This window comes from Lithobates pipiens, unplaced genomic scaffold, assembly GCF_037356315.1.
Source record: "Lithobates pipiens isolate NorthernLeopardFrog02 unplaced genomic scaffold, aLitPip1_a1.2 Scaffold_16, whole genome shotgun sequence".
NCBI lineage: Eukaryota > Metazoa > Chordata > Amphibia > Anura > Ranidae > Lithobates > Lithobates pipiens.
This window is the reverse complement of record NW_027507748.1, coordinates 109,878,275-109,898,604: the sequence shown is the minus strand read 5'-3', so window position 1 is coordinate 109,898,604 and position 20,330 is coordinate 109,878,275. Positions and strand designations below refer to the sequence as shown.

Here is a 20,330-nt window from a genome sequence, read left to right as displayed (position 1 = left end):
CCTGCCGCAAGATGTCCTGGACCCCAGGGTATTTGACAAGGAATCGCTGCACGACCAAGTTTAAGACGTGTGCCATGCACGGCACGTGCGTGATTTTGCCCTGTTTCAATGCGCTAAGCAGATTGGCACCGTTGTCACACACCACTTTACCAACTGTCAAATTGAGCGGTGTTAGCCACTCATCTGCCTGTGAACGCAAAGCTGAAAGGAGTGCCGGGCCAGTGTGGCTCTTTGCTTCCAGGCACAACAGACGCAGCACGGCATGGCAACGTCTCACCTGGCATGTGGAATAGGTTCTGGGGAGCTTGGGCGGTGCAGTGGAAGAGACGCTAGCAGCGGAAAAGGAGGAGGCAGCTGAGGAGGAGAGGGAGGAGGATGGAGTAGGAGGAGGAGAAGAAGAGTCAGGCCTGCATGCAATCCGTGGCGGTAAAACCAAATCTACACGGGTGCCACGGGTTACATGCTTGACGGCCGTCAGAAGGTTCACCCAGTGGGCAGTAAAACTGATATACCTTCCCTGCCCGTGTTTGCTAGACCACGTGTCTGTGGTCAGATGTATCTTGGCACCGACACTGTGTGCCAGAGATACATTCACTTGCCGCTGAACATGGCCATATAGCTCTGGGATGCCCTTCTGTGAGAAATACTTCCTTCCTGGGACCTTCCATTGTGGTGTTCCAATGGCCACAAATTTGCGAAAGGCCTCCGAGTCCACCAGTTTATATGGCAGTAGTTGGCGGGCTATGAGTTCTGACAAGCCAGCCGCCAACCGTTGGGCAAGAGGGTTATCCGGCGTCATCATTTTTTTACGCTCAAACATTAGGCCCACGGAAGCCTGCCTTTTTGCAGAAAAATGTGAGCTTGGCGTGATGGAAGGTGGAGTGGAGGACAATTGTGAGGAGAGAGGAGAAGGAGAAGTAGAAGACGAGGCTGGACGGTGAGAGCCTGCAGTGTGGCTTTGTGTGTTCCGTTGCTCCCACTGGGCTCGGTGATGGCTGCTCATGTGCCTTCTTAAGGCGGTCGTCCCTAGGTGAGTATTGGGCTTACCGCGACTAACGCGTTGACTGCAAAGATTGCAGATGGCAACGCTATTGTCAGCAGCGGACACGTTAAAAAAAGCCCACACTGCGGAGCCATGTGCCGGTGTCCTGGGAGCGCCAGATGTGACCGTACATGGTCGATGACTCGCTCCTGATACATTTGCAGTCTGCTTTGTCCCTGCTGTGCAATGTAAGTCATTGCTGCTTCTCCTCCCTATCTGCTGGTCCATATCTCCCTCTGAACTCCCCTCCTCTTCCTCTCTTGTGGGCACCCACGTGACATCACTAGACACGTCATCATCAACGTCACCTTCCCCACCGCTATAAGTAGAGATCTCGGAGTAGGCAGCAACACCGGGGACCAACCTCCTCCTTGGGCTGATCTGGGTACTGGCGTCAGACTGCTGAGTAGCGCTTGTTGCTACCTCCTCTTCCTGATCCAATACCAAGAGTGGCTGCGCATCAGAAATGTCCTCTTGATATGGATCGGAAAATAATTCCAGTGACTCAAGCGGAAGGTATGTGGTGGTGGTGGTGGTGGTCGTGTTGTTGGTGGTAGTGTCTTTGGGGGTGCACATAGCAGAGAGTGAAGAAGAGGGTGCAGATCGAGAGGATGAGGAGGGTGCAGAAGAGTAAGGCTGAGCGAGCCACTCAACCAAGTCTGGTGCATCCTTTAAAGTAATTGAACGCACCTTCTGCAACTTCCCACTTTGGCTCAAGCCTGTTGCTCCTGCCCTACCCCTACCACCCCTGCGGAAGGGCCTGCCTCTTCCTCTGCCTGTCATTTTTTAAATGACCCTGTGACAAAACTCTTAGTCCCTATACCGATGAAGGACTGCTGCAGTATAGGGCAGCGGTCAGCAGTGGTGCACGTCAACCCTATCTATTGTGGACCGATAGCGGTCCTTACAGAACAGCAGACTGTACCGCACTCAAGCCTATGTACCGTAGCACCCTATACCAAGTTACCAGTCCTTATAAGAACTTTTGTGGACCAAGCAGGTTGTGTATTAGTGTTTAGCAGACTGTACGTCAGTCCCTATACCGCTGAAGGACTGCTGCAGTATAGGGCAGCGGTCAGCAGTGGTGCACGTCAACCCTATCTATTGTGGACCGATAGCGGTCCTTACAGAACAGCAGACTGTACCGCACTCAAGCCTATGTACCGTAGCACCCTATACCAAGTTACCAGTCCTTATAAGAACTTTTGTGGACCAAGCAGGTTGTGTATTAGTGTTTAGCAGACTGTACGTCAGTCCCTATACCGCTGAAGGACTGCTGCAGTATAGGGCAGCGGTCAGCAGTGGTGCACGTCAACCCTATCTATTGTGGACCGATAGCGGTCCTTACAGAACAGCAGACTGTACCGCACTCAAGCCTATGTACCGTAGCACCCTATACCAAGTTACCAGTCCTTATAAGAACTTTTGTGGACCAAGCAGGTTGTGTATTAGTGTTTAGCAGACTGTACGTCAGTCCCTATACCGCTGAAGGACTGCTGCAGTATAGGGCAGCGGTCAGCAGTGGTGCACGTCAACCCTATCTATTGTGGACCGATAGCGGTCCTTACAGAACAGCAGACTGTACCGCACTCAAGCCTATGTACCGTAGCACCCTATACCAAGTTACCAGTCCTTATAAGAACTTTTGTGGAACAAGCAGGTTGTGTGTTAGTGATTAGCAGACTGTACGTCAGTCCCTATACCGCTGAAGGACTGCTGCAGTATAGGTGAGCGGTCAGCAGTGGTGCACGTCAACCCTATCTATTGTGGACCGATAGCGGTCCTTACAGAACAGCAGACTGTACCGCACTCAAGCCTATGTACCGTAGCACCCTATACCAAGTTACCAGTCCTTATAAGAACTTTTGTGGACCAAGCAGGTTGTGTATTAGTGTTTAGCAGACTGTACGTCAGTCCCTATACCGCTGAAGGACTGCTGCAGTATAGGGCAGCGGTCAGCAGTGGTGCACGTCAACCCTATCTATTGTGGACCGATAGCGGTCCTTACAGAACAGCAGACTGTACCGCACTCAAGCCTATGTACCGTAGCACCCTATACCAAGTTACCAGTCCTTATAAGAACTTTTGTGGAACAAGCAGGTTGTGTGTTAGTGATTAGCAGACTGTACGTCAGTCCCTATACCGCTGAAGGACTGCTGCAGTATAGGGCAGCGGTCAGCAGTGGTGCACGTCAACCCTATCTATTGTGGACCGATAGCGGTCCTTACAGAACAGCAGACTGTACCGCACTCAAGCCTATGTACCGTAGCACCCTATACCAAGTTACCAGTCCTTATAAGAACTTTTGTGGAACAAGTGAGTTGTGAATGTTTAGCAGACTGCAGCAGAAGGGCAGCAGTCAAGTATAATATCCTTTCTATATTTGGAAGAAAGAATATTATACATGTACAAGCCTATTACTGTACCACTGATACCAGTCCTGAAAAGAACCTTTGTGGAACTAATAATAACAGCAAGTCTTTAAAATTACCCTCACTGCCTGACAACACTGCTTCCTTCCTGTCCCTATACAAATTGGCAAAAAAAGAGAACGATTAGTGGTTACTGGAACAGCTCTTTTGTGGACCTTGATAGTAACAGCTAATGATGATGATGATGATGATGATGATGAAAGACTAATCTGGCTGTCCCTGTAGCATACACCGTCCTTTCCCTTTCTCTAAACTAACAAAAGACACTCAGGCTGCTGCAAGAATCAGCAGCACAGCAAACCTATCAACACCTAACACCTATACCAGTCCTGAAAAGAACTTTTGTGTACCAAATAGCTAGTGGTTTATCTCTCCCTACTCCACACAGGAACCTGTCCCTATCGTAACAGAAGAAAGAATGTAAAATGGCCACCGGATCGGGTGTATTTATAGGTTAGGGGGAATGTACAAGTGTCCATGTGCTGTCATGTCTCAATTGGCTGTCCTGTATCACATGATAAACGTGTCACCAAAGGTTAAAGTTCTTGTATACATTAAACACGTAAGTCCGCCGCGGCGAACGACGGAAAAAGGCGTTCGAACGTGCGGACCGCGAATGTCGGAAATTCGCCGCGAAACGACCGCCGGGCGAAACGTTCGTCCATCACTACTAATTAATCTTTGTTTACATTCTCATAGGGGAGAGAAGACTCGGCAAGTATGAGGACACCAGGGACCACACCCCTCCCAATGAAGGGCAACTTCCAAAAGCAGAAACAGAGGAGCAAGAGCAGGAGCAGGAGGAGGAAGGAGAGATTGTGGAGGTTGGACAAATTGTCACCACAACAGGTGAGTGTCGGAGAACACAGCTTCCGGTAAGCTCATCAATGTATATCACCATATTTGGATTACATGGTGTGTTTGTTTGCTTTGTTTTCTAGGTGATGTGGAAGAAGATTCCCGTTTTACCAGTGAAAGTGCCCAGATCTTGATCGGGGAGATAATGGGGAGCAATCGGGATTTGGAAATTGTACAACAAAACATCAATGATGTTAAAAATAAAATGAAGAACATCATTGATGTTTTGGGGAGAGTGTGAAAACTAAAAAACTAGATAGGGTTTTATTTTTTATTTTTAACATAAAAATTTTGTATTTTGCAAAATTAAAAATTTGGAAGATGCACAGAGTGTGTAAACATGCACTATGTCCCATCATGAGGGATCAATGTACGTGTTTTGTGTAAAGTGTCTGAGATGAAGGGGTTGCAGCCCCAAAGCATGTACATTGATCCCTCATGATGGGAGATAGCACATGTTGACACACTGTGTGCATCTTCCAAATTTGGATTTTTCAGGGGTCACACCCCATGTGATGAAGGCAATATCAGCCCAGTTTGTACATACTCATGTCTGATATTGTCTTCACTTTTCAAAGTTGAACTTTGTAAGTTCCTGTGTTCTGTATTTTACGGTTTGATACATGCCTGTTTACACAAAAAAAACAAGTAAAAAAAATATGATTAAACTCTGTTTTGGATACACAAAATCTCTTGGTTTGTTGTAAAAACCTTTAATAAACGCACATATGAATGTGCTTGTATTAAAAAGTTGAATTGTCAACAATGTGTGGCTTCCTTTTTCATTGGTCCTAAAATGTATTTGTAGTCAAATTTGAGTTTGTGCTGAGAAGGAGTGCGATTTACTAAAGGTAACTCCACTTTGCACTCCAAGTGCAGTTTCAGGTGTACTTTTGCAGTGCACTTGTAGTGCATAGTGGATGAGCCTTTAGTAAAAAGCACCCACAGTGAGGTGTAAATTTGTACAATCATGCTATTTTCCTGCCATGGTGCTGAAAATGAGCATGATTTTGATCAGTAATGTACTACATACATTAGTTAACAAAAAGAAGGTGTGTGTGTGTGTAGCAGACCCACAACATAATAAGATTATCTGAAGAAGAGACTGTCCCCTCATCTCGCTCTGAACTTGGGTTTGCACTGTTGGTGAAAAAGGCACAACTTTAATAAAACTGGCAAAGTGAGAGGCCACAGTCTGCCATTCCTGTGGCTTGAAGGACACTGTGTAGTGACACAAGAACAAAAACTAATAATTTGACAAATCAACATTGCATGCAGATTAGACACCCACATTTTTGGACAAAATTAGTATAACATTTTTTTAACTGAGTATTTAAAGCCTAAAGTATAAGGTCCCCTTATGAGAGTCATAACCCCCCCATCCCCCCCCCCATCTGATGGGCCCTTGCTAAAAAATGAGGGGGGATGTTTAGGACAGGTAACCCTCTCCACTTGATTGAGAGCTGTATGCCTAAATAATGTGTGATACTTTGGGAAGCCCCTCCTTAGTTACACTATTGGCAGCCCATCCGACAGGTAAGAAGTGTCATAATAACAAAATGGAAGCACATTTTGACATTCTGCTATTACATAGCAAGAAAATTAATGTGTTGAAAAAATCAAAATAGCATTTGAAAGTATTGAGGCAGGCCCTTAGGCTCGGTTCACACAGGGGGCGATGCGAGACGACACGACTTGCCGTGCCGCGACCTGACAAGTCGACCCGTTCTGTACTACGGAACCGTTCTATGAGGAGCGACTCGAGTCGCTCCGACTTAGAAAAAAGGTTCCTGTACTACTTTTGGGCGACCTCGGGGCGACTTGCATTGACTTCTATACAGAAGTCATTTGCAAGTTGCCGCTGAGGTCGCGGCAGGTCGCGGCGCGGCAAGTCGTGCCGCCTCGCATCGCCCCCTGTGTGAACCGAGCCTTACACTACATGCTTTGGTGAATTTGTCCATAAATGTGATCATGAAAAAGGTATTTAGAGTGTGTATTGGGTTGGGTCAAGTCATCAGATAGAAGATTGCTATCAGCTGAGCTAGCAGTTGAGGAGAGGGGGGTTACTAATGAGTTTGGCACAACTCCAAAAATCCAAAAAAGGTCACTTTGCATGAATTGAAGCACACACATCACATTTGTAGAGATTTTAGGGGGTGTTTAGGGGAAAGCAATACTATGGAGCTGCCAAAAGACATTGTTAAGTGACTAGACTATAGTTTTAGGGGCCAAGAAGAGCATGGTGGGGAAGTTAGTGAGGCAAATATGCATGAGGACAAAGGGGCAGAGCATATGAATTAGAGCATATTGCAATGATGGTAATTAGGGAATGAGGAAAGAAATGCAAGACATTAGCAATCATGAAATACATAGAATGTGATGTTTAAGGATAAAACTTATCATAATATAGTCCTTCTGCAGGAGCTGAATGATGGCAGAACAGGTCTCTGGAATAATGATCCCCAGAGCCTGGGGGGAGATGCCTGTAGAGAACTTGAGGTCCTGAAGGCTTCTTCCAGTCGCCAAGTAGCGCAACGTGGCGATGAGCCTCTGCTCCGGAGTGATGGCTTGCCACATGCAGGTATCCTGCCTGGTGATATAAGGGGTCAGTAAAGCCAGCAGACGGTGAAAAACGGGGTCCGTCATCCTGAGAAAAATCCAGAAATGATCAGGATTATTCTCGCGGATCTCACGGAGCAAAGGCATGTGGGAGAACTGGTGACGCTGGCGCAACCAATTCAAGGTCCACAAACGCCTCCCCTCCCTGTTCATGGACCGGGCTTGTGTCAAAGTCAAAGTAAGAACCCCAACATGAAGCCCCTGCACAGCACAAACTGTATGATGAGTACGTAGACGAAACATGTTTGGAAAATGGTCGGCTGGTCAGAACGGACACCAGAAAGCACCGATAAACAGCAAGGCCTGAAAGGACGACCTGAATAGCAGAAGCAAGCAGACAATAATGCCTTTCAAAGCGTACTACACCAAGATATAGTCCACAATGAAAAGCAAATACTTAATGACTGCACGCACTGATTATCAGATACGCAAAGACAAGCACAAACTGAAGAGCAGTAGCGATCTGAATCACTACTCTGAAAAGCGCGAATCGTCTCTCACCAAACTTCTACTAAAACACGAGATCAGCAGAAGGAGCCCAAAGGGTGCCGGACGTGGTGCTAAACTTCCTTTTTCTAGTCCCGCCGTACACGGCTTACGTCACAGCGTTCTTGGCAACCACTAAATCAGACAACTTGGCCCGACCGTGTGTATGCAACAGTTTCGGACACAATCCGTCGGACTAAATCCGACGGACAAAATCCGACGGATTTGGTTGGCAGAATCTCCGACCGTGTGTACAGGGGCTTAGACTTGTGCCGAGACCCCCCCCCCCCCCCCCCATACACAGCCATTTACTGAGAACATAAGCATCAAGGTATTGCTGTTTCTTCACCCCCACCTCTCTAAGCCTATTATGCAGCTGAGAACAGAGATTATGTGGTCACTTTTAAAAAAAGAAAGCAAAAGGTGTTTATAATGTTTTTGTAAACTGTATATGCACAGATGTTCTTTCATTTCCATTTTAAACTGAATGGATTGGGTTAACATATACTATAATGGCCCTGCAATCTATTTTTCATTAAATTGTTTCTTACTGTGTTTTTCTGCCTCTTTATTATGTCTTCCGTGACCTCCTAAACCTCTCCTTTGACTCCTCACTTTCAATATTTTAAGAAAGCAGTGCACATTAGTTGTGATCATGTGAACTGCTCTGTGCACAATACAAATCTTAGAGTCCCTAGTCCATCAAAGCAAGTGAAGGGTGGCTATGATCCTACATACATATAGAATGAAAGTAGCCACCCTCCATGAGGAAGTCAGATCACAGCAGCAATAAAAAAATAATGAATTTTGGAGTTAGCAGAGAGCAATAGAAGGTATTTCTTTGATCTAAGAATATATGCTTGATTATGCTTGATTTTTATTTCTTTTTAACCTCCCTGGCGGTATGATTTTTGATGCTGAAAGCAGTACAGTTATTTTGCATGGAAATTTGGCATTTTATAGTGTAGGCCTGTAATTCTTAGGAATAACTCACTTATATCTGCCCAAACCAGAGTCTAGTAGACATCCTGGGTATGATAAAGTTTGAAACACAAAATCATAAATTATAATATAAATAATAGCAAATAATAATAATACATTTTATTCAATAATATAATCAAATCAAAAACACTGAAATGTTTTTGGGGCCAAACAAGGGTGCAATATTACTAGTCATATTGCTTCAGTAAACATCCCGGGTATGGTAAACTTTGAAACATGGGACTGCACAAAATCCAGGGTCACAATCAGGACAATAGAACCTGGTTTCCTTTCGGATTTTCCTTCCAGTGTCATCACGGTTTGAGCAACAAACCACGCACATCCTTGTGGGTGCTGACTTTTTTCAGTTTGTGGGATGTGGTCCATGAAGTGATGGCCAGTCAGGTGTTCTGGGTTAACAACACCAGCAGCACGACGTCCAGCTCTATATACAGCCGTTGGTGTTTGGTGGTTCAGAAAGCTAGGTTAGGCAACTTTCCAAACAAAGTCAGCATGAACCACAGGCTTGTCACTTTTTTTTTTAGCAGAATGAATGCATTCCACAAGCCTTGCTCAAGAAGATGACTGAAGATCTACTTGTAATACTTTTTTTTGTTGTTTTCTCATTGTTGGATAAAATGTCATTGCCTGGTCAGCTCTGTCAACACCTCCCATGATGTTGTTGTAGTCTATGCATAGAGTTCAGGAGATATGTAAATATTGTCTGTAGTTACACAATAGCCCTGATTTAGCAATGGCTCAATTAATGAAAGAACTCAAGATGTTGCTATTCCATAATTACTGTATTTTTGTTTGAATTTGGTTCCTTTCCCAGTGTAAAGAACAGAATTCCAAATGTAACCAGTGCTCGATTCACATACAGTAGCATGAAAGATTTGATGCCAAATCATGCTCTCTTTGAGTCTTCCCTTGTAGGCCATTAGACATTTTCGTCTATGTTGATGTCTCTATCTGGCACATAGCTCTGTTGGAAATTTTTCTGAATCATTTGATATAGCTCCCAAATCTTCTTGAGTTTGGGTGCTGGATGAGTAGTTTCATCAAAATCTTCATTATTTACAAAGTGCAAATACTTCATTATCAGGGATATTTGTACTCCGACATGACCATGCCAAAGAGTGGAGCGGCTAGTAATTTATTAGTTGTCCAATACCACTTCTGCGGGTGTTTCTCTATCACTCCCTGAAAAATTATTAGGCCCAGAAATTTCCAAATGTCCTCTTTGGTCACTGGTTCCCACTTTATGCTTCTTCAAAGCCTCAGATGCATAGCGGCTTGTTTCTCCTGGCACTGGTTTGTCTCCGTAACTATTTTTTCAATAACCTCATCAGTCAAAAATAGTTGGAGGTATGCCAAGGGGTTGTCATCTTCAGCATCCACTTTGATACCAGGTGCTCCAGTAAATGGGAATCTTGGGGGTGCTGCGTGATCCGTACTGCAGTCAATAAAGCACCAAGTCCGGACATCACCGAGGTCAGTCACAGGATCGTCACTGAAATCACTTTCTGTGTCTGATGATGAATTTCCCCACGAATCACTATCACTCAATTCTGAAAGGGATTCTGTATAGCTATCACTGTTTTCCAGCACATCATAAACCACTTTTGAGGTAGAGCGCACTTTTTTGATGCCATGGTCGTTCCCAGTTTCCAGGCAGAAAGTACAGTAAAACTGCAGGCAAGGGCACTGGACAAAGCACTGGGGGGGGGGGGCAAACTGAGGTCAAATTATTTTATACAGTAATGTAATCCAATAAGATTACAATGTATTGTGTGTGTTGTGGTTTACACTTTTTGAATCTGCCGCCAGTTCCACCCCCCTGTGACGCAACGTTCACAAGGAAGGGAAGCCGGAACACACAGAGCATCAGGCGGAAGGTCCAGTCACTGTACACAGCGGGAGTACATCGCAAGATCCCAGGGACAAGGTAAGTCACCTCTTCCAGGATCCTGCGATGCTATCCCAAGTGTGGCTCGGGGTTACCGCTAAGGAGGTTTTTTTTTTTACTATTCATAGAACTGCCAAGAACAGTGGTGACACAGGTAGTTAAAGTATAATATTACAGGTATAGAGTATAAAATTGTATTTTATGGATTAATAAACAGTGTGTCGAGGTAATGCGCTAGGCTGGTGCACCTTGTTTTTCTTTTTTATTGCCGCATATGAAGGGATAACCGCAGTCCCAAGAGGGCAGCAAAGCATGATGGAGCCATAGTTATAAACTGGAAGAGTGGAAACCTATCAGGCTCTGAGCACCACATTTGCGCACAGGAGTTTGTTTCTATTGTTCAGTTATAAAGCCAAACCAATAAATAGTGGCCATGCAGTGGGGCAGAGAGTTCTAAATCATGACAATGTCTGAACCTAGTTATAGATCTGTAGGCAAGTAGAACTGCTTATATTATTATTATTATTTTTTTTTTGGATTTTGCATTTTGCCTGAAGCTTTCACTTAAATACTTAAAGTGAGAGCTCCAGGCAAAATGAAAAAAATAATAAATAAAATTATATAAACAGTTCTACTTGCCTATGGATCTATAACTCGGTTCAGTCATTGTCATGATTTAGAACCCTTGTAAGTTGTCGCCTAGTTGGCAAGTTTGATATAGACAGGCCTGTCTCTGTACTGTGTTAAGGAAGTGTACAATAATGTGGATCATTAGGACTCAAGGCAAGCCATTCATCTTGTCAAGATGTTGTGTAGAGATACTGTATAATAAATAAACATTATACAGAAGGAAAGACTTGGTTATTGACATACACTATAAGTCAGATCTCAGCTATATTTTATCTCATCTTTTGTTACTGTTTATGGAAATGTCTATGGAAATTTGTATGATCTTGTTCCGATTTTAGCCAGCCTCTTGTTATTCTATATTAAGATTCTTTTGTATCTAATTACACATTTAATTGTAGCCAAGGATCTGAGATATAGGCATGAATATACAGAAACTGAACCAGTTCCAGGCAGAAATCTATGAAAAATGTGATTATATTTAAACTTGCATTTTAGAAAAGATATTTACAGAATTTATATCTTCTGAGCTCACTGTATTTATTTTATGGATTGCAACATGTGATACAGGGAAAAAAATGTTTACGTGGCAGGCTTATCCCTGTGAAAATATTGTATTGAATTATGTAAAGTGTGTATTCAGTATGTGTACATTTAAAGTTTTAGGATTTATTTGTAATGCCTACTTACATTAGTCTAGCTTGGTACAATGTGACTATACAGTACATTTCTCATACCTGATGGGCTGCTGGGTAAGCTGCAGACCACTGTAGTAGTTGCTGCTACTAAAGGGATAGCTGTGAGCTCAGGTTCTGTGCAAGCATCATACCCTCTGCACATTGACCTCTTTTTTTTTTTCAATCAATACACAATGTTTTCTATGATTGAATGAGATGGCGTTAAGGGACCACGACATCACAATCTTTAACTCATCTAATCCAGTGAATTCATTGAAAAAAATACAAGACTGAGTGAGTACCCCCCCCCCCCCCCAATGGTCAGAGGGTCTTGCACAGAATCCAAGCAGGAGCCAGAAGATTGCAGTCATCATAGTTGTAATACTGAGTGATTTTAAGCCTCTCCAGTGGCCCATCAGGTATGAGCTATGGAAATCTACAGTGTGCCAACTGGGCCATGGTAAGCATGCATCACAGAAAATTCAGCCTTAAATTACATTTTCAGTTTGCCCTACCCCCCTCCCCATCTCAGTAAATGCATAAATGTGAACACAGACCTCAGACTCATTTACAATGGAGATGAATACAGCCATTTTCTTCTGTGGCAGAACATGGGCATGCATAACTACAGGGATGCTGTTAGCTCCCAGGAAAATAAAAATTCCCCAGGATTGCTCACAGGGATAGGGGAAGACTTCCCTTATCCTTCTGGGCAAGTTGGGAGTGGTGAAAGGTGCCAAGAAAGGTTGATTTTAGGGTGGAGAAATGTATGCAGTCACGTTGATGACACTTAAACACAGAAAGAAGAGCTAAGATCGGAATGCTGCTGTTTATCTTTTGATGGAGAGTGGAGAAGGGCTATGAGGGCCAGCACCCGTGTTTTTCGTGTGTGGCAGGAGCTGCAAGTCTTGAGAGGTGCTATGGCTCTGGGTAATGCTACTGTTCCATTTCACTTCCAAAGAAGCATCGGACATCATTGTCATCCTGTTAAAGCAGGGGTGTTCAACCCTTTGACCTTCGTGGGCCACGTTGGAAGAAGAGGAATTGTCTTGGGCCACACATAAAATACACAAACAGTAAGGATAGCTGATGTGCAGAAAAAGTCGAGCAGATCACAAGTTAACAATCACTGATCTAAATAATGTACCTATCTGAGTAATACAACTTCATTTTCTTTGTAATTTAGTTTTTATTGTAAAAGAGGGCACCATATAAAACTAGTTGCAATAGTTGACACTATTTTTGATAAACTAACACATCAATATCTGGTTTGATGGATGTAGTAGCAATTCTCAAGGTGCTCATCAGATATTTTGGTTATAATTTTGCCCTTCAGGTGCTTCATCCTTGAAAATAGTTGGCGACAAACATTGGTGTTGCTGAAAACTGATGACATGAATACGGCTTGATTGTGAAGATTGGGAAAATAAAACTTATGAAATTCCATTAGAGATACACTGTCAAATTGTTATTCGGCTGCACCGGTTTGCATAGTGTAAACACAGTTTTACAAAAAAAAAAATCAAAATTTTTAAATCAGTTTACAATTTTGTGTTGGGCTGCATTCGTAGCCATCTTGGGCTGTGGGTTGGATATCCCAGTGTAAAATAAAGCTGGCACATAACAGACCAGTTGGCAGAATCAGCAGATATTAGAGAGACTTCATCCACTTTCTGACTCCTGTAATGGTGGCCATACATGGTGCGATAAAGCTTAACAATCCATGTCTGATTTGACAAAATGATCAAATCCGATATCAATCATTCAGGGCCGATGGCATTTTTTTTTTTTTTTTTGCGCCCTTGTGAATCACTTACCAGCCATTTACATGTAAAAATGCGATCCATCAACCCTGTACAATTGATTTTTCCCACCACACCTGACCAGCTTTCCTATCTTTCACTCGTAGCTTACCCATGCCAACTATGTCCCCCTCACTCAATGCCCAATTTGATTGTTTTGCCAAATCTGTTATCAACCGTTCAGATTTATTGCACTACATTTGAACACCATGCAAATTATTTGTCTTTGCTGACTTGTTTTACCCTAGCCACGCTAGTCAGCCCCCTTAGGTTTAATAAACAGCTAAGGTTATCAGAGTGGCTTTGAGGTGGATGTTTGGTTTTGCTGTTCAAAAATACAGTTTGTTTGCCGGTCCTCTTTCTTTTGATTAATTGTATTTTGTTACCTTTTGCTTTCCAGTTGAGTGTACGAGTCACATAAAATAACAAGGCTCACTGGGGATTTTTTCTTTCTTAACAGAAGCACAGCTAACCAGAGAAATTACGGATTACAAGTGGAATCGCTCTGCAAACATCTGCAAGAACTAGTTACATCCATCATAAGAATTGGAAATAAGTTGAAATAATGGGCACTTTGTTTATTCGTGTGTACACACAGTTAACAACCGAAATCTTCATACACAGATGCTGTGTCTGGGGCTTCTAACCCACGGGCGACAGTACTGCGGGAGAGATGGATGCAAATCCTATGGAGAGCTGTCTTCTCATCATCCTTGGCACTGAATGTATCTGCAGCTGTTCATCTCAAATGGAGTAATTGTTTGTAATATGCTTCATACATCATTTGTACTTCCATCCACAACCCAGAGTCTAGAAAATTGTTTGTGTAAATTATCCAAAGTGGAGCCAGTTATTCTTCAGTGTTTAGCCAGCAAGTACATTGTACACCGAATGAATTCTATCACTATGCCCCACTGATTGTTTTGGTAACTGATGAGCTGATTTTAATCAAGTATTGTTCCGGACCATTCTGCCCCAAACAAACTTTAGGGAATTGTCTACAGATGTAACTGAAAAGTAGAAATATCTTGTGAGAATTATACATTGAAACAACATCACAGAATTAGGGCTAGTTTACACTTGCTTCAAAACGTGGCTTTGGACAGGCTTTGTTAAAGCTCTCTGAATGCCAGTCAAAGCCCCAGTCGCTAAATAAAATGGTTAGCTTACAGTCCTGTTTACACCTAGCTTTTGCTTGGTGCTTCTATTGGGCTTTGGGGAGGCTTCATGGGGCTTTGATGAGGTTTCGGTGGGGCTTTGATGAGGCTTCGATGGGGCTTCGGTGAGGTTTCGTGGGGCTTCGATGAGGCTTCAGTAGGGCTTCAAGCGAGCTTTGCCATAGACTTCTATGGAAGCTTTGATGCACCATTAAAGCTACACAGGGTATAATTTTTGACACAAAACAAAAGCAAGGCGTAAACAGGACTGTAAACTAACCATTTTATTTAGTGACAGCAACTTTGACTAGCATTCAGAGAGCTTTAACAAAGCCAGGCAGGTGGCCCAATACTGACAATAGAGTGTATATATGTTGAATGGTCATATAGGGGTTAAGAAGAACATTGTGGGAATTGAAGTGTTAATGGCATACATTTTAGATTTTGTATGAATGCAAATGTAAACCCTTAAAGTGGTTGTAAACCCTTACAAGCCACTTTGACCTACAGGTAAGCCTAGATTAAGGCTTACCTGTAGGTCCAAGAAATAAACCTACATGGTTTAGGAGATATTTGCCGAAAGACAGGCACCGCTGTCTACGGCACAGCTGTGTTGATGTTGATTTACTAAAACTGGAGACTACTAAATCTGGTGCAGCTCTGCATAGAAACCAATCCACTTTCAGGTTTTATTTCCAAAGCTTTAATTGAACAAGCTGATTGCTGACCAGATATTGCACTCTCCAGTTTTAGTAAATCATCCCCACTATTGCACCAGATATTGCTGACGTTATAAGCTGATTGCACCAGATATTGCACTCTCCAGTTTTAGTAAATCATCCCCACTGTGTGCCATTGTTGCAGTGGGAAACCGCAGGACCCCTGTAAACTGTGTCAGGATGTAGAGCAGTGGTTCTCAACTCCTGTCCTCAGGGCCCACTAACAGGCCAGGTTTGCAAGATAACTGAAATACATCACAGGTGATATCATTTGCTGCTCAGTGATTGCAGTATTCTAGTCTGCATCTTCCCAAGGTCAGGACAGAACAGGAGTCGAGAACCACTGATATAGAAGGATAGGAGCTCAAGGAACATCTGCTTCCTGATCTCTGCTGCAACTAATGAACCTGGAGGCATTTAATCACTTTTGGGTTTAGTGCTGTCATTCCCTGGCTGATTTCCCTGATCTCTCAATAAAGACAACCTGTCACTTGCCATTGCTATCAATTTTTAGCCCAAATATGATCGCAATTAAGTTAAATGTAAAAAAAAAGTTAATTATAATTTAATAAAAAATGTCAAAGCAATCTCATCTAGCTGTGCAAAGCGTGCAAGCACATGCATATACATAGCAATTGCACCACAAATGGCAGAGCATGAGCAATAATTCTAGGGCCATAAATCTGGGTTAACTCTGAATTGATAACCTGTAATTTTAAATCTTTGCCTGTGGACAATTTGAGATACCATAGTTTCTTTCACAGACCAATTTACAGGAATGCACAATTTTAAGACTAGGCAAGTTTGGTAACAATTTACTTGCTGCAACCCCATCTTTTATATTTTACCAACAAACTGGGTATTATATTGTGTTTGTGTGCACTGAAATTTAATTTAGTATATTTTCTCCTGGAAATATCGATTTTAAAAATATTTGCATAAATATTGTGCAACATAAAAAAATTGCAACTGGCATTTTGTTTTTCTTAAATAGTCTCTCCTTTCAGTAAAGATGCTCTTTTTGGGGGTTTTAAGTCATTTTCAAGGAAAATGCAGATTTTAAATTGTTTGAAAATGTTAAAAATTGCCCTGGATGTGAAGTGGTTAAAAAGTGAAGCAGGGTACATGGTGAGAACCCCAGAGCCTGCTCCTCTAACAAACAATGCAGTAATGGCAGCTTCCTTATTTCTGTGCACACAAACAGCTAAATACACAGATGAAATACATATAGGGAAATTGTTTTACCTGCCAGTGGATTTGTATTTCTGCCTATCCATGCTGAGATTTACACAGTTCTTTCTGGTAGGGGAGGAAATTAGATCTTCTCTGCTACAGAAGTTCAATAAGACCGGCTTCACTCTATCTGCAGCACAGCTTGTAGCAGGGGGTCCGGCGCGTCCCTGTTCCCCATTTCAGGAACAAATCAGGTCTGAAATTTTTGCCCTTATTCGGACCTGAAACAAAGCCAAAGATGCCCAGGACCCTTTTCTATTATGGAGCGTGGCTGCCCCGGAGCTGTGTGAACCGGCTCCATTGAGATCCAGGCACACTCTCCTGTCATGCGAATTGGATGCAAGGAAATCCACATCCAATTCGCATCAGTGTCAACCCGGCCATAAGCCTCGTACACGCGATCAGATTTTCTGCTGGGAATTGTGTGATGACAGACTGTTGGCAGAAAACCTGACTGTTTGTATGCTCCATTGGACAATTGTCAGATTTCGTTGGATGGCAGGCTTATAAATTTTCCGTGGACAAATGTCTGTTGTCAGATTTTCTGATGTGTACACAAGTCCGCCAGACAAAAGTCCAAAGTACAAACACACATGCTCGGAAGCAAGAACGAGCCAGAAGCGGTCGGTCTTGTAAACTAGCATTCGCAATGGAGAATTAACATTTGTGACATGGCAAATTATGAAATCTCGAAATGCAGCGCACATTCTCTTCTTCTTTATTTAATGGAATAATAATGATGCTGCTTTGCTGGTGATACTGATGGAGTTCTGCCAAACGTATTTTAAAAGGCTTTTATTTTCTAGTGATGTCAAGAATAATATTATTATGCTTGTTTTTTTTTTTGGGCAAGTTACCACACCACTCTTATCCTGTTGTTTTTAAGATCAAAAGATACAACTATGTTGGTGTCCCTTGTCAATGTACATTGTATTTTTTTAAATGTAACTGCCTACTCCCAAACTGTCATTTGAAGTAAAATACATAGCCAAATATTATTTTCCACAATTTTTTTATTGTGCATTAAAAAAAGAAAACAAATAAAATTAGACATGCTATTTGCCAATAGAACTTAACCAAAAAGTGCATTCTATGCATCCAAAAATATAGAAAATATACCAAATCAAATAATTATTATTCAACCAAAAAATAAAATAAAAGCCTCATGCATGTGTCCTGCTTCTTAATATAAGGGGTCAACAATGCCAAGAATTGGTGAAAGCAGGGGTCTGTCATCCGGAGATAATTCCGGAAATCATCTGGATTATTCTCTTGGAGCTCCCGCAGCAAAGCCTTATGACATAATTGGTCACGATTATTAAAGCAACCAATTTTTGGTCCAAGAAATCCTCCTTCTCCTGTTTCTGGACTGGACTTGGGTCAAAGCAATAACTCCAAGTCCAATAATAAATAACACATTATCTCCTCCGATTCCGCATGTCTGGTTGATGAACAGCCGTTCAGAAACAAACTGAAAAAACATGAAATGAAAAGCACAAATCAACACTCACCAAACTTGTACGAACACAAAATTAGCAGAAAGTGCCTAAAGGGTGGCGCCTGACAATTGAACTTCCTCTTTATCGGCTCGTAGTATGTCTAGTACGTCACTACGTTCATGTATGTTGCCCGACAATTGTGTACTGTTTGTATGCAAGACAAAATCCAGGCACATGCCCTTCGGACAAAAGTCTGACGCTTTGTCTGCAGAAAATCCAATCGTGTGTACGAGGCTTAAGACTAAAGCTGGCCATAGATGGATTGAAGATTTGCTGGTTCAGCAGGAAGGAAGGAAAATGAAAAAACTGCATTTTTGCTTGCACATGACTGGATGACGGAAGTCAGCAGAGCTTCTGCTCATTCACTAAGCTCTGGCGCAACTGCACTTTGCAAAGTGCACAGTCTTTTTGCCTTTAGTAAATCAACCCCAATTTGTCTTTTTTTTCATCCACAAGGAAACATATCATCTATGGTCAGCTTTACATGCCTCCTTCTCACCACCCCCCTGTGACTGAACAGTAAAAGGAGAGAGAACACACCAATGAGCTCATCTCATGCTGTCTGTATCCTTGTGCTGGCTTTCCCTTCCCCACTTTATGTTGTACATGCATTGCAAACAGCTATTACCAAGTCATTGCTTGCATTTATACATACATTTAAACATTTGTTAATGAATACCTAACTCATAGGAATCTGTCTGGAGTGAAGATTTATATAATCTTAAAAGTCACACATTTCTTACCTATCTTTGAAGTATAAAAAGCTGAAGGTGGATATTGTAAGTGTCAGGAGGCACTTTCTTCAGCATAAAAACAAAGTATATTACATTTAATGGGCACAGTGTTATTGTGTTAAATTGCATACTGGTTTGAAATGGAAGTACAAAATGATCTGGGTCCAAATATATACCTCAATATTTGTGCTGGCACTTTTCAAAGTGGTTTTTATTTCTCTTTGTCTTCTGGTTGTAAAGTGAGCATGTTAATGTTTCTCTGTTGTGACAGCAATATATTATTTATCACTTTTACAAAGCAAAGCTGGCAAAACCCCAGCAGATGCTGGCAGGCTATTTCTTTTCAAACGCTTTTCATTTTCCCACCAGTGACAATAAAGGCTTTGTGACAACTGACTCTCAAAATATGCCTGTATTCCTGTGCCACACTAACAGAACATATGCAATGTATAGAAAGGGCAACTGAAGTCCATTCAATCTAAACAGTATTCAGTTCTGAATGCTCTTCATTGATGTCTTTAAAGCTGAAGTTAATTTCTTTATTTTGGATATGGCCCCATACACATTAGGTTGGGTCTCATTACCGGCAGGCAGCTGCTTCCTTGCATGGTCTGTCTTCACAGCTGCTGGATACTGTCCTGAGCGATGTGGGGGTTAAGCTGCTGCTTCTGAGAAACGTTGCACCACACACCCACCACTCACAGAACCCCCACTATTAAATTCCACAGGACATTGTATTTTGTGAATGGAGGAAAACCATTTGAATGACAAGATCTCCACCCATTCACAGAACACTACGTATTGTGGGAAAATAGCAATTTGAGCACTTTGAATGGCGGAGAAGGTAGAGGGGGGTTCACAAGTGGTGTAACTTTTCTCAGTAAAAACAGCAGCTCTTAACCTTTAAAACACATGAAGATATCCACTCAGCACAACATACTGCATATGTGAAGGATACCGTGGTGCCCTAGATGACGGCAGATATGACGAAATGCATAGAGCGGAGCCTGCTGTGACGTCACCACGTTTTTTCGGGAAGTCACCAGGAAGCCATTTTTAGTATACCCATTTAAGTTTTATTGAAATAAGCACATTTGTACCAGATGACATGTGAGTGCATTACTTTTTTAAATAATAAAGAAACACAGTGTACACTATGGGGGTCTCCTCATTTATCTCTAAACATATTGTTCTTCGAGTGAACTTTGGTGTGAGGTTGTAGCATTTGTAACCTATATTGATGACTACCATATGAAGATATAGATGATGCCTATATACCTCATACCTCATGCCTAAATGAACCTATCTGTAACGGATGGTAAATTTTTATGACAAACATTGCATAGTGTCATTGGGTGGAGGATTGAACAGCAATCTATAGTGACCTGAGCCACACATTTACTGATCACCGTTTGGACAGCACTTTTTTTCATTTATTTTGTGGTGTTCATAGGACTTTTTTCTTCTTTTTTTTTTTTTTTCATGTTTTCTTTCATACTTGTGAATTTCACATATGGCATTTGTGATACTGTCACTTGTTTATATGGATATATTA

General features: G+C 42.3%; 1 protein-coding gene across 4 annotated transcripts in view; it reads left to right on the top strand.

Moving 5' to 3' along the window:
* The window catches only part of CTPS2 (CTP synthase 2), a 453,041-nt gene extending 433,109 nt beyond the window's left edge, over nt 1-19,932 (top strand). For all 4 annotated transcript variants that reach the window (XM_077480253.1, XM_077480248.1, XM_077480250.1 and 1 more), the window contains one exon: nt 13,894-19,932. Coding sequence is in view for 2 of the 4 variants with exons in the window: in XM_077480248.1 (XP_077336374.1) it covers nt 13,894-13,999 (106 nt within the window). In the remaining 2 variants the exon portion in view is untranslated. The remainder of the gene's footprint in view (nt 1-13,893) is intronic.
* Nucleotides 19,933-20,330: the final 398 nt, after the last annotated feature.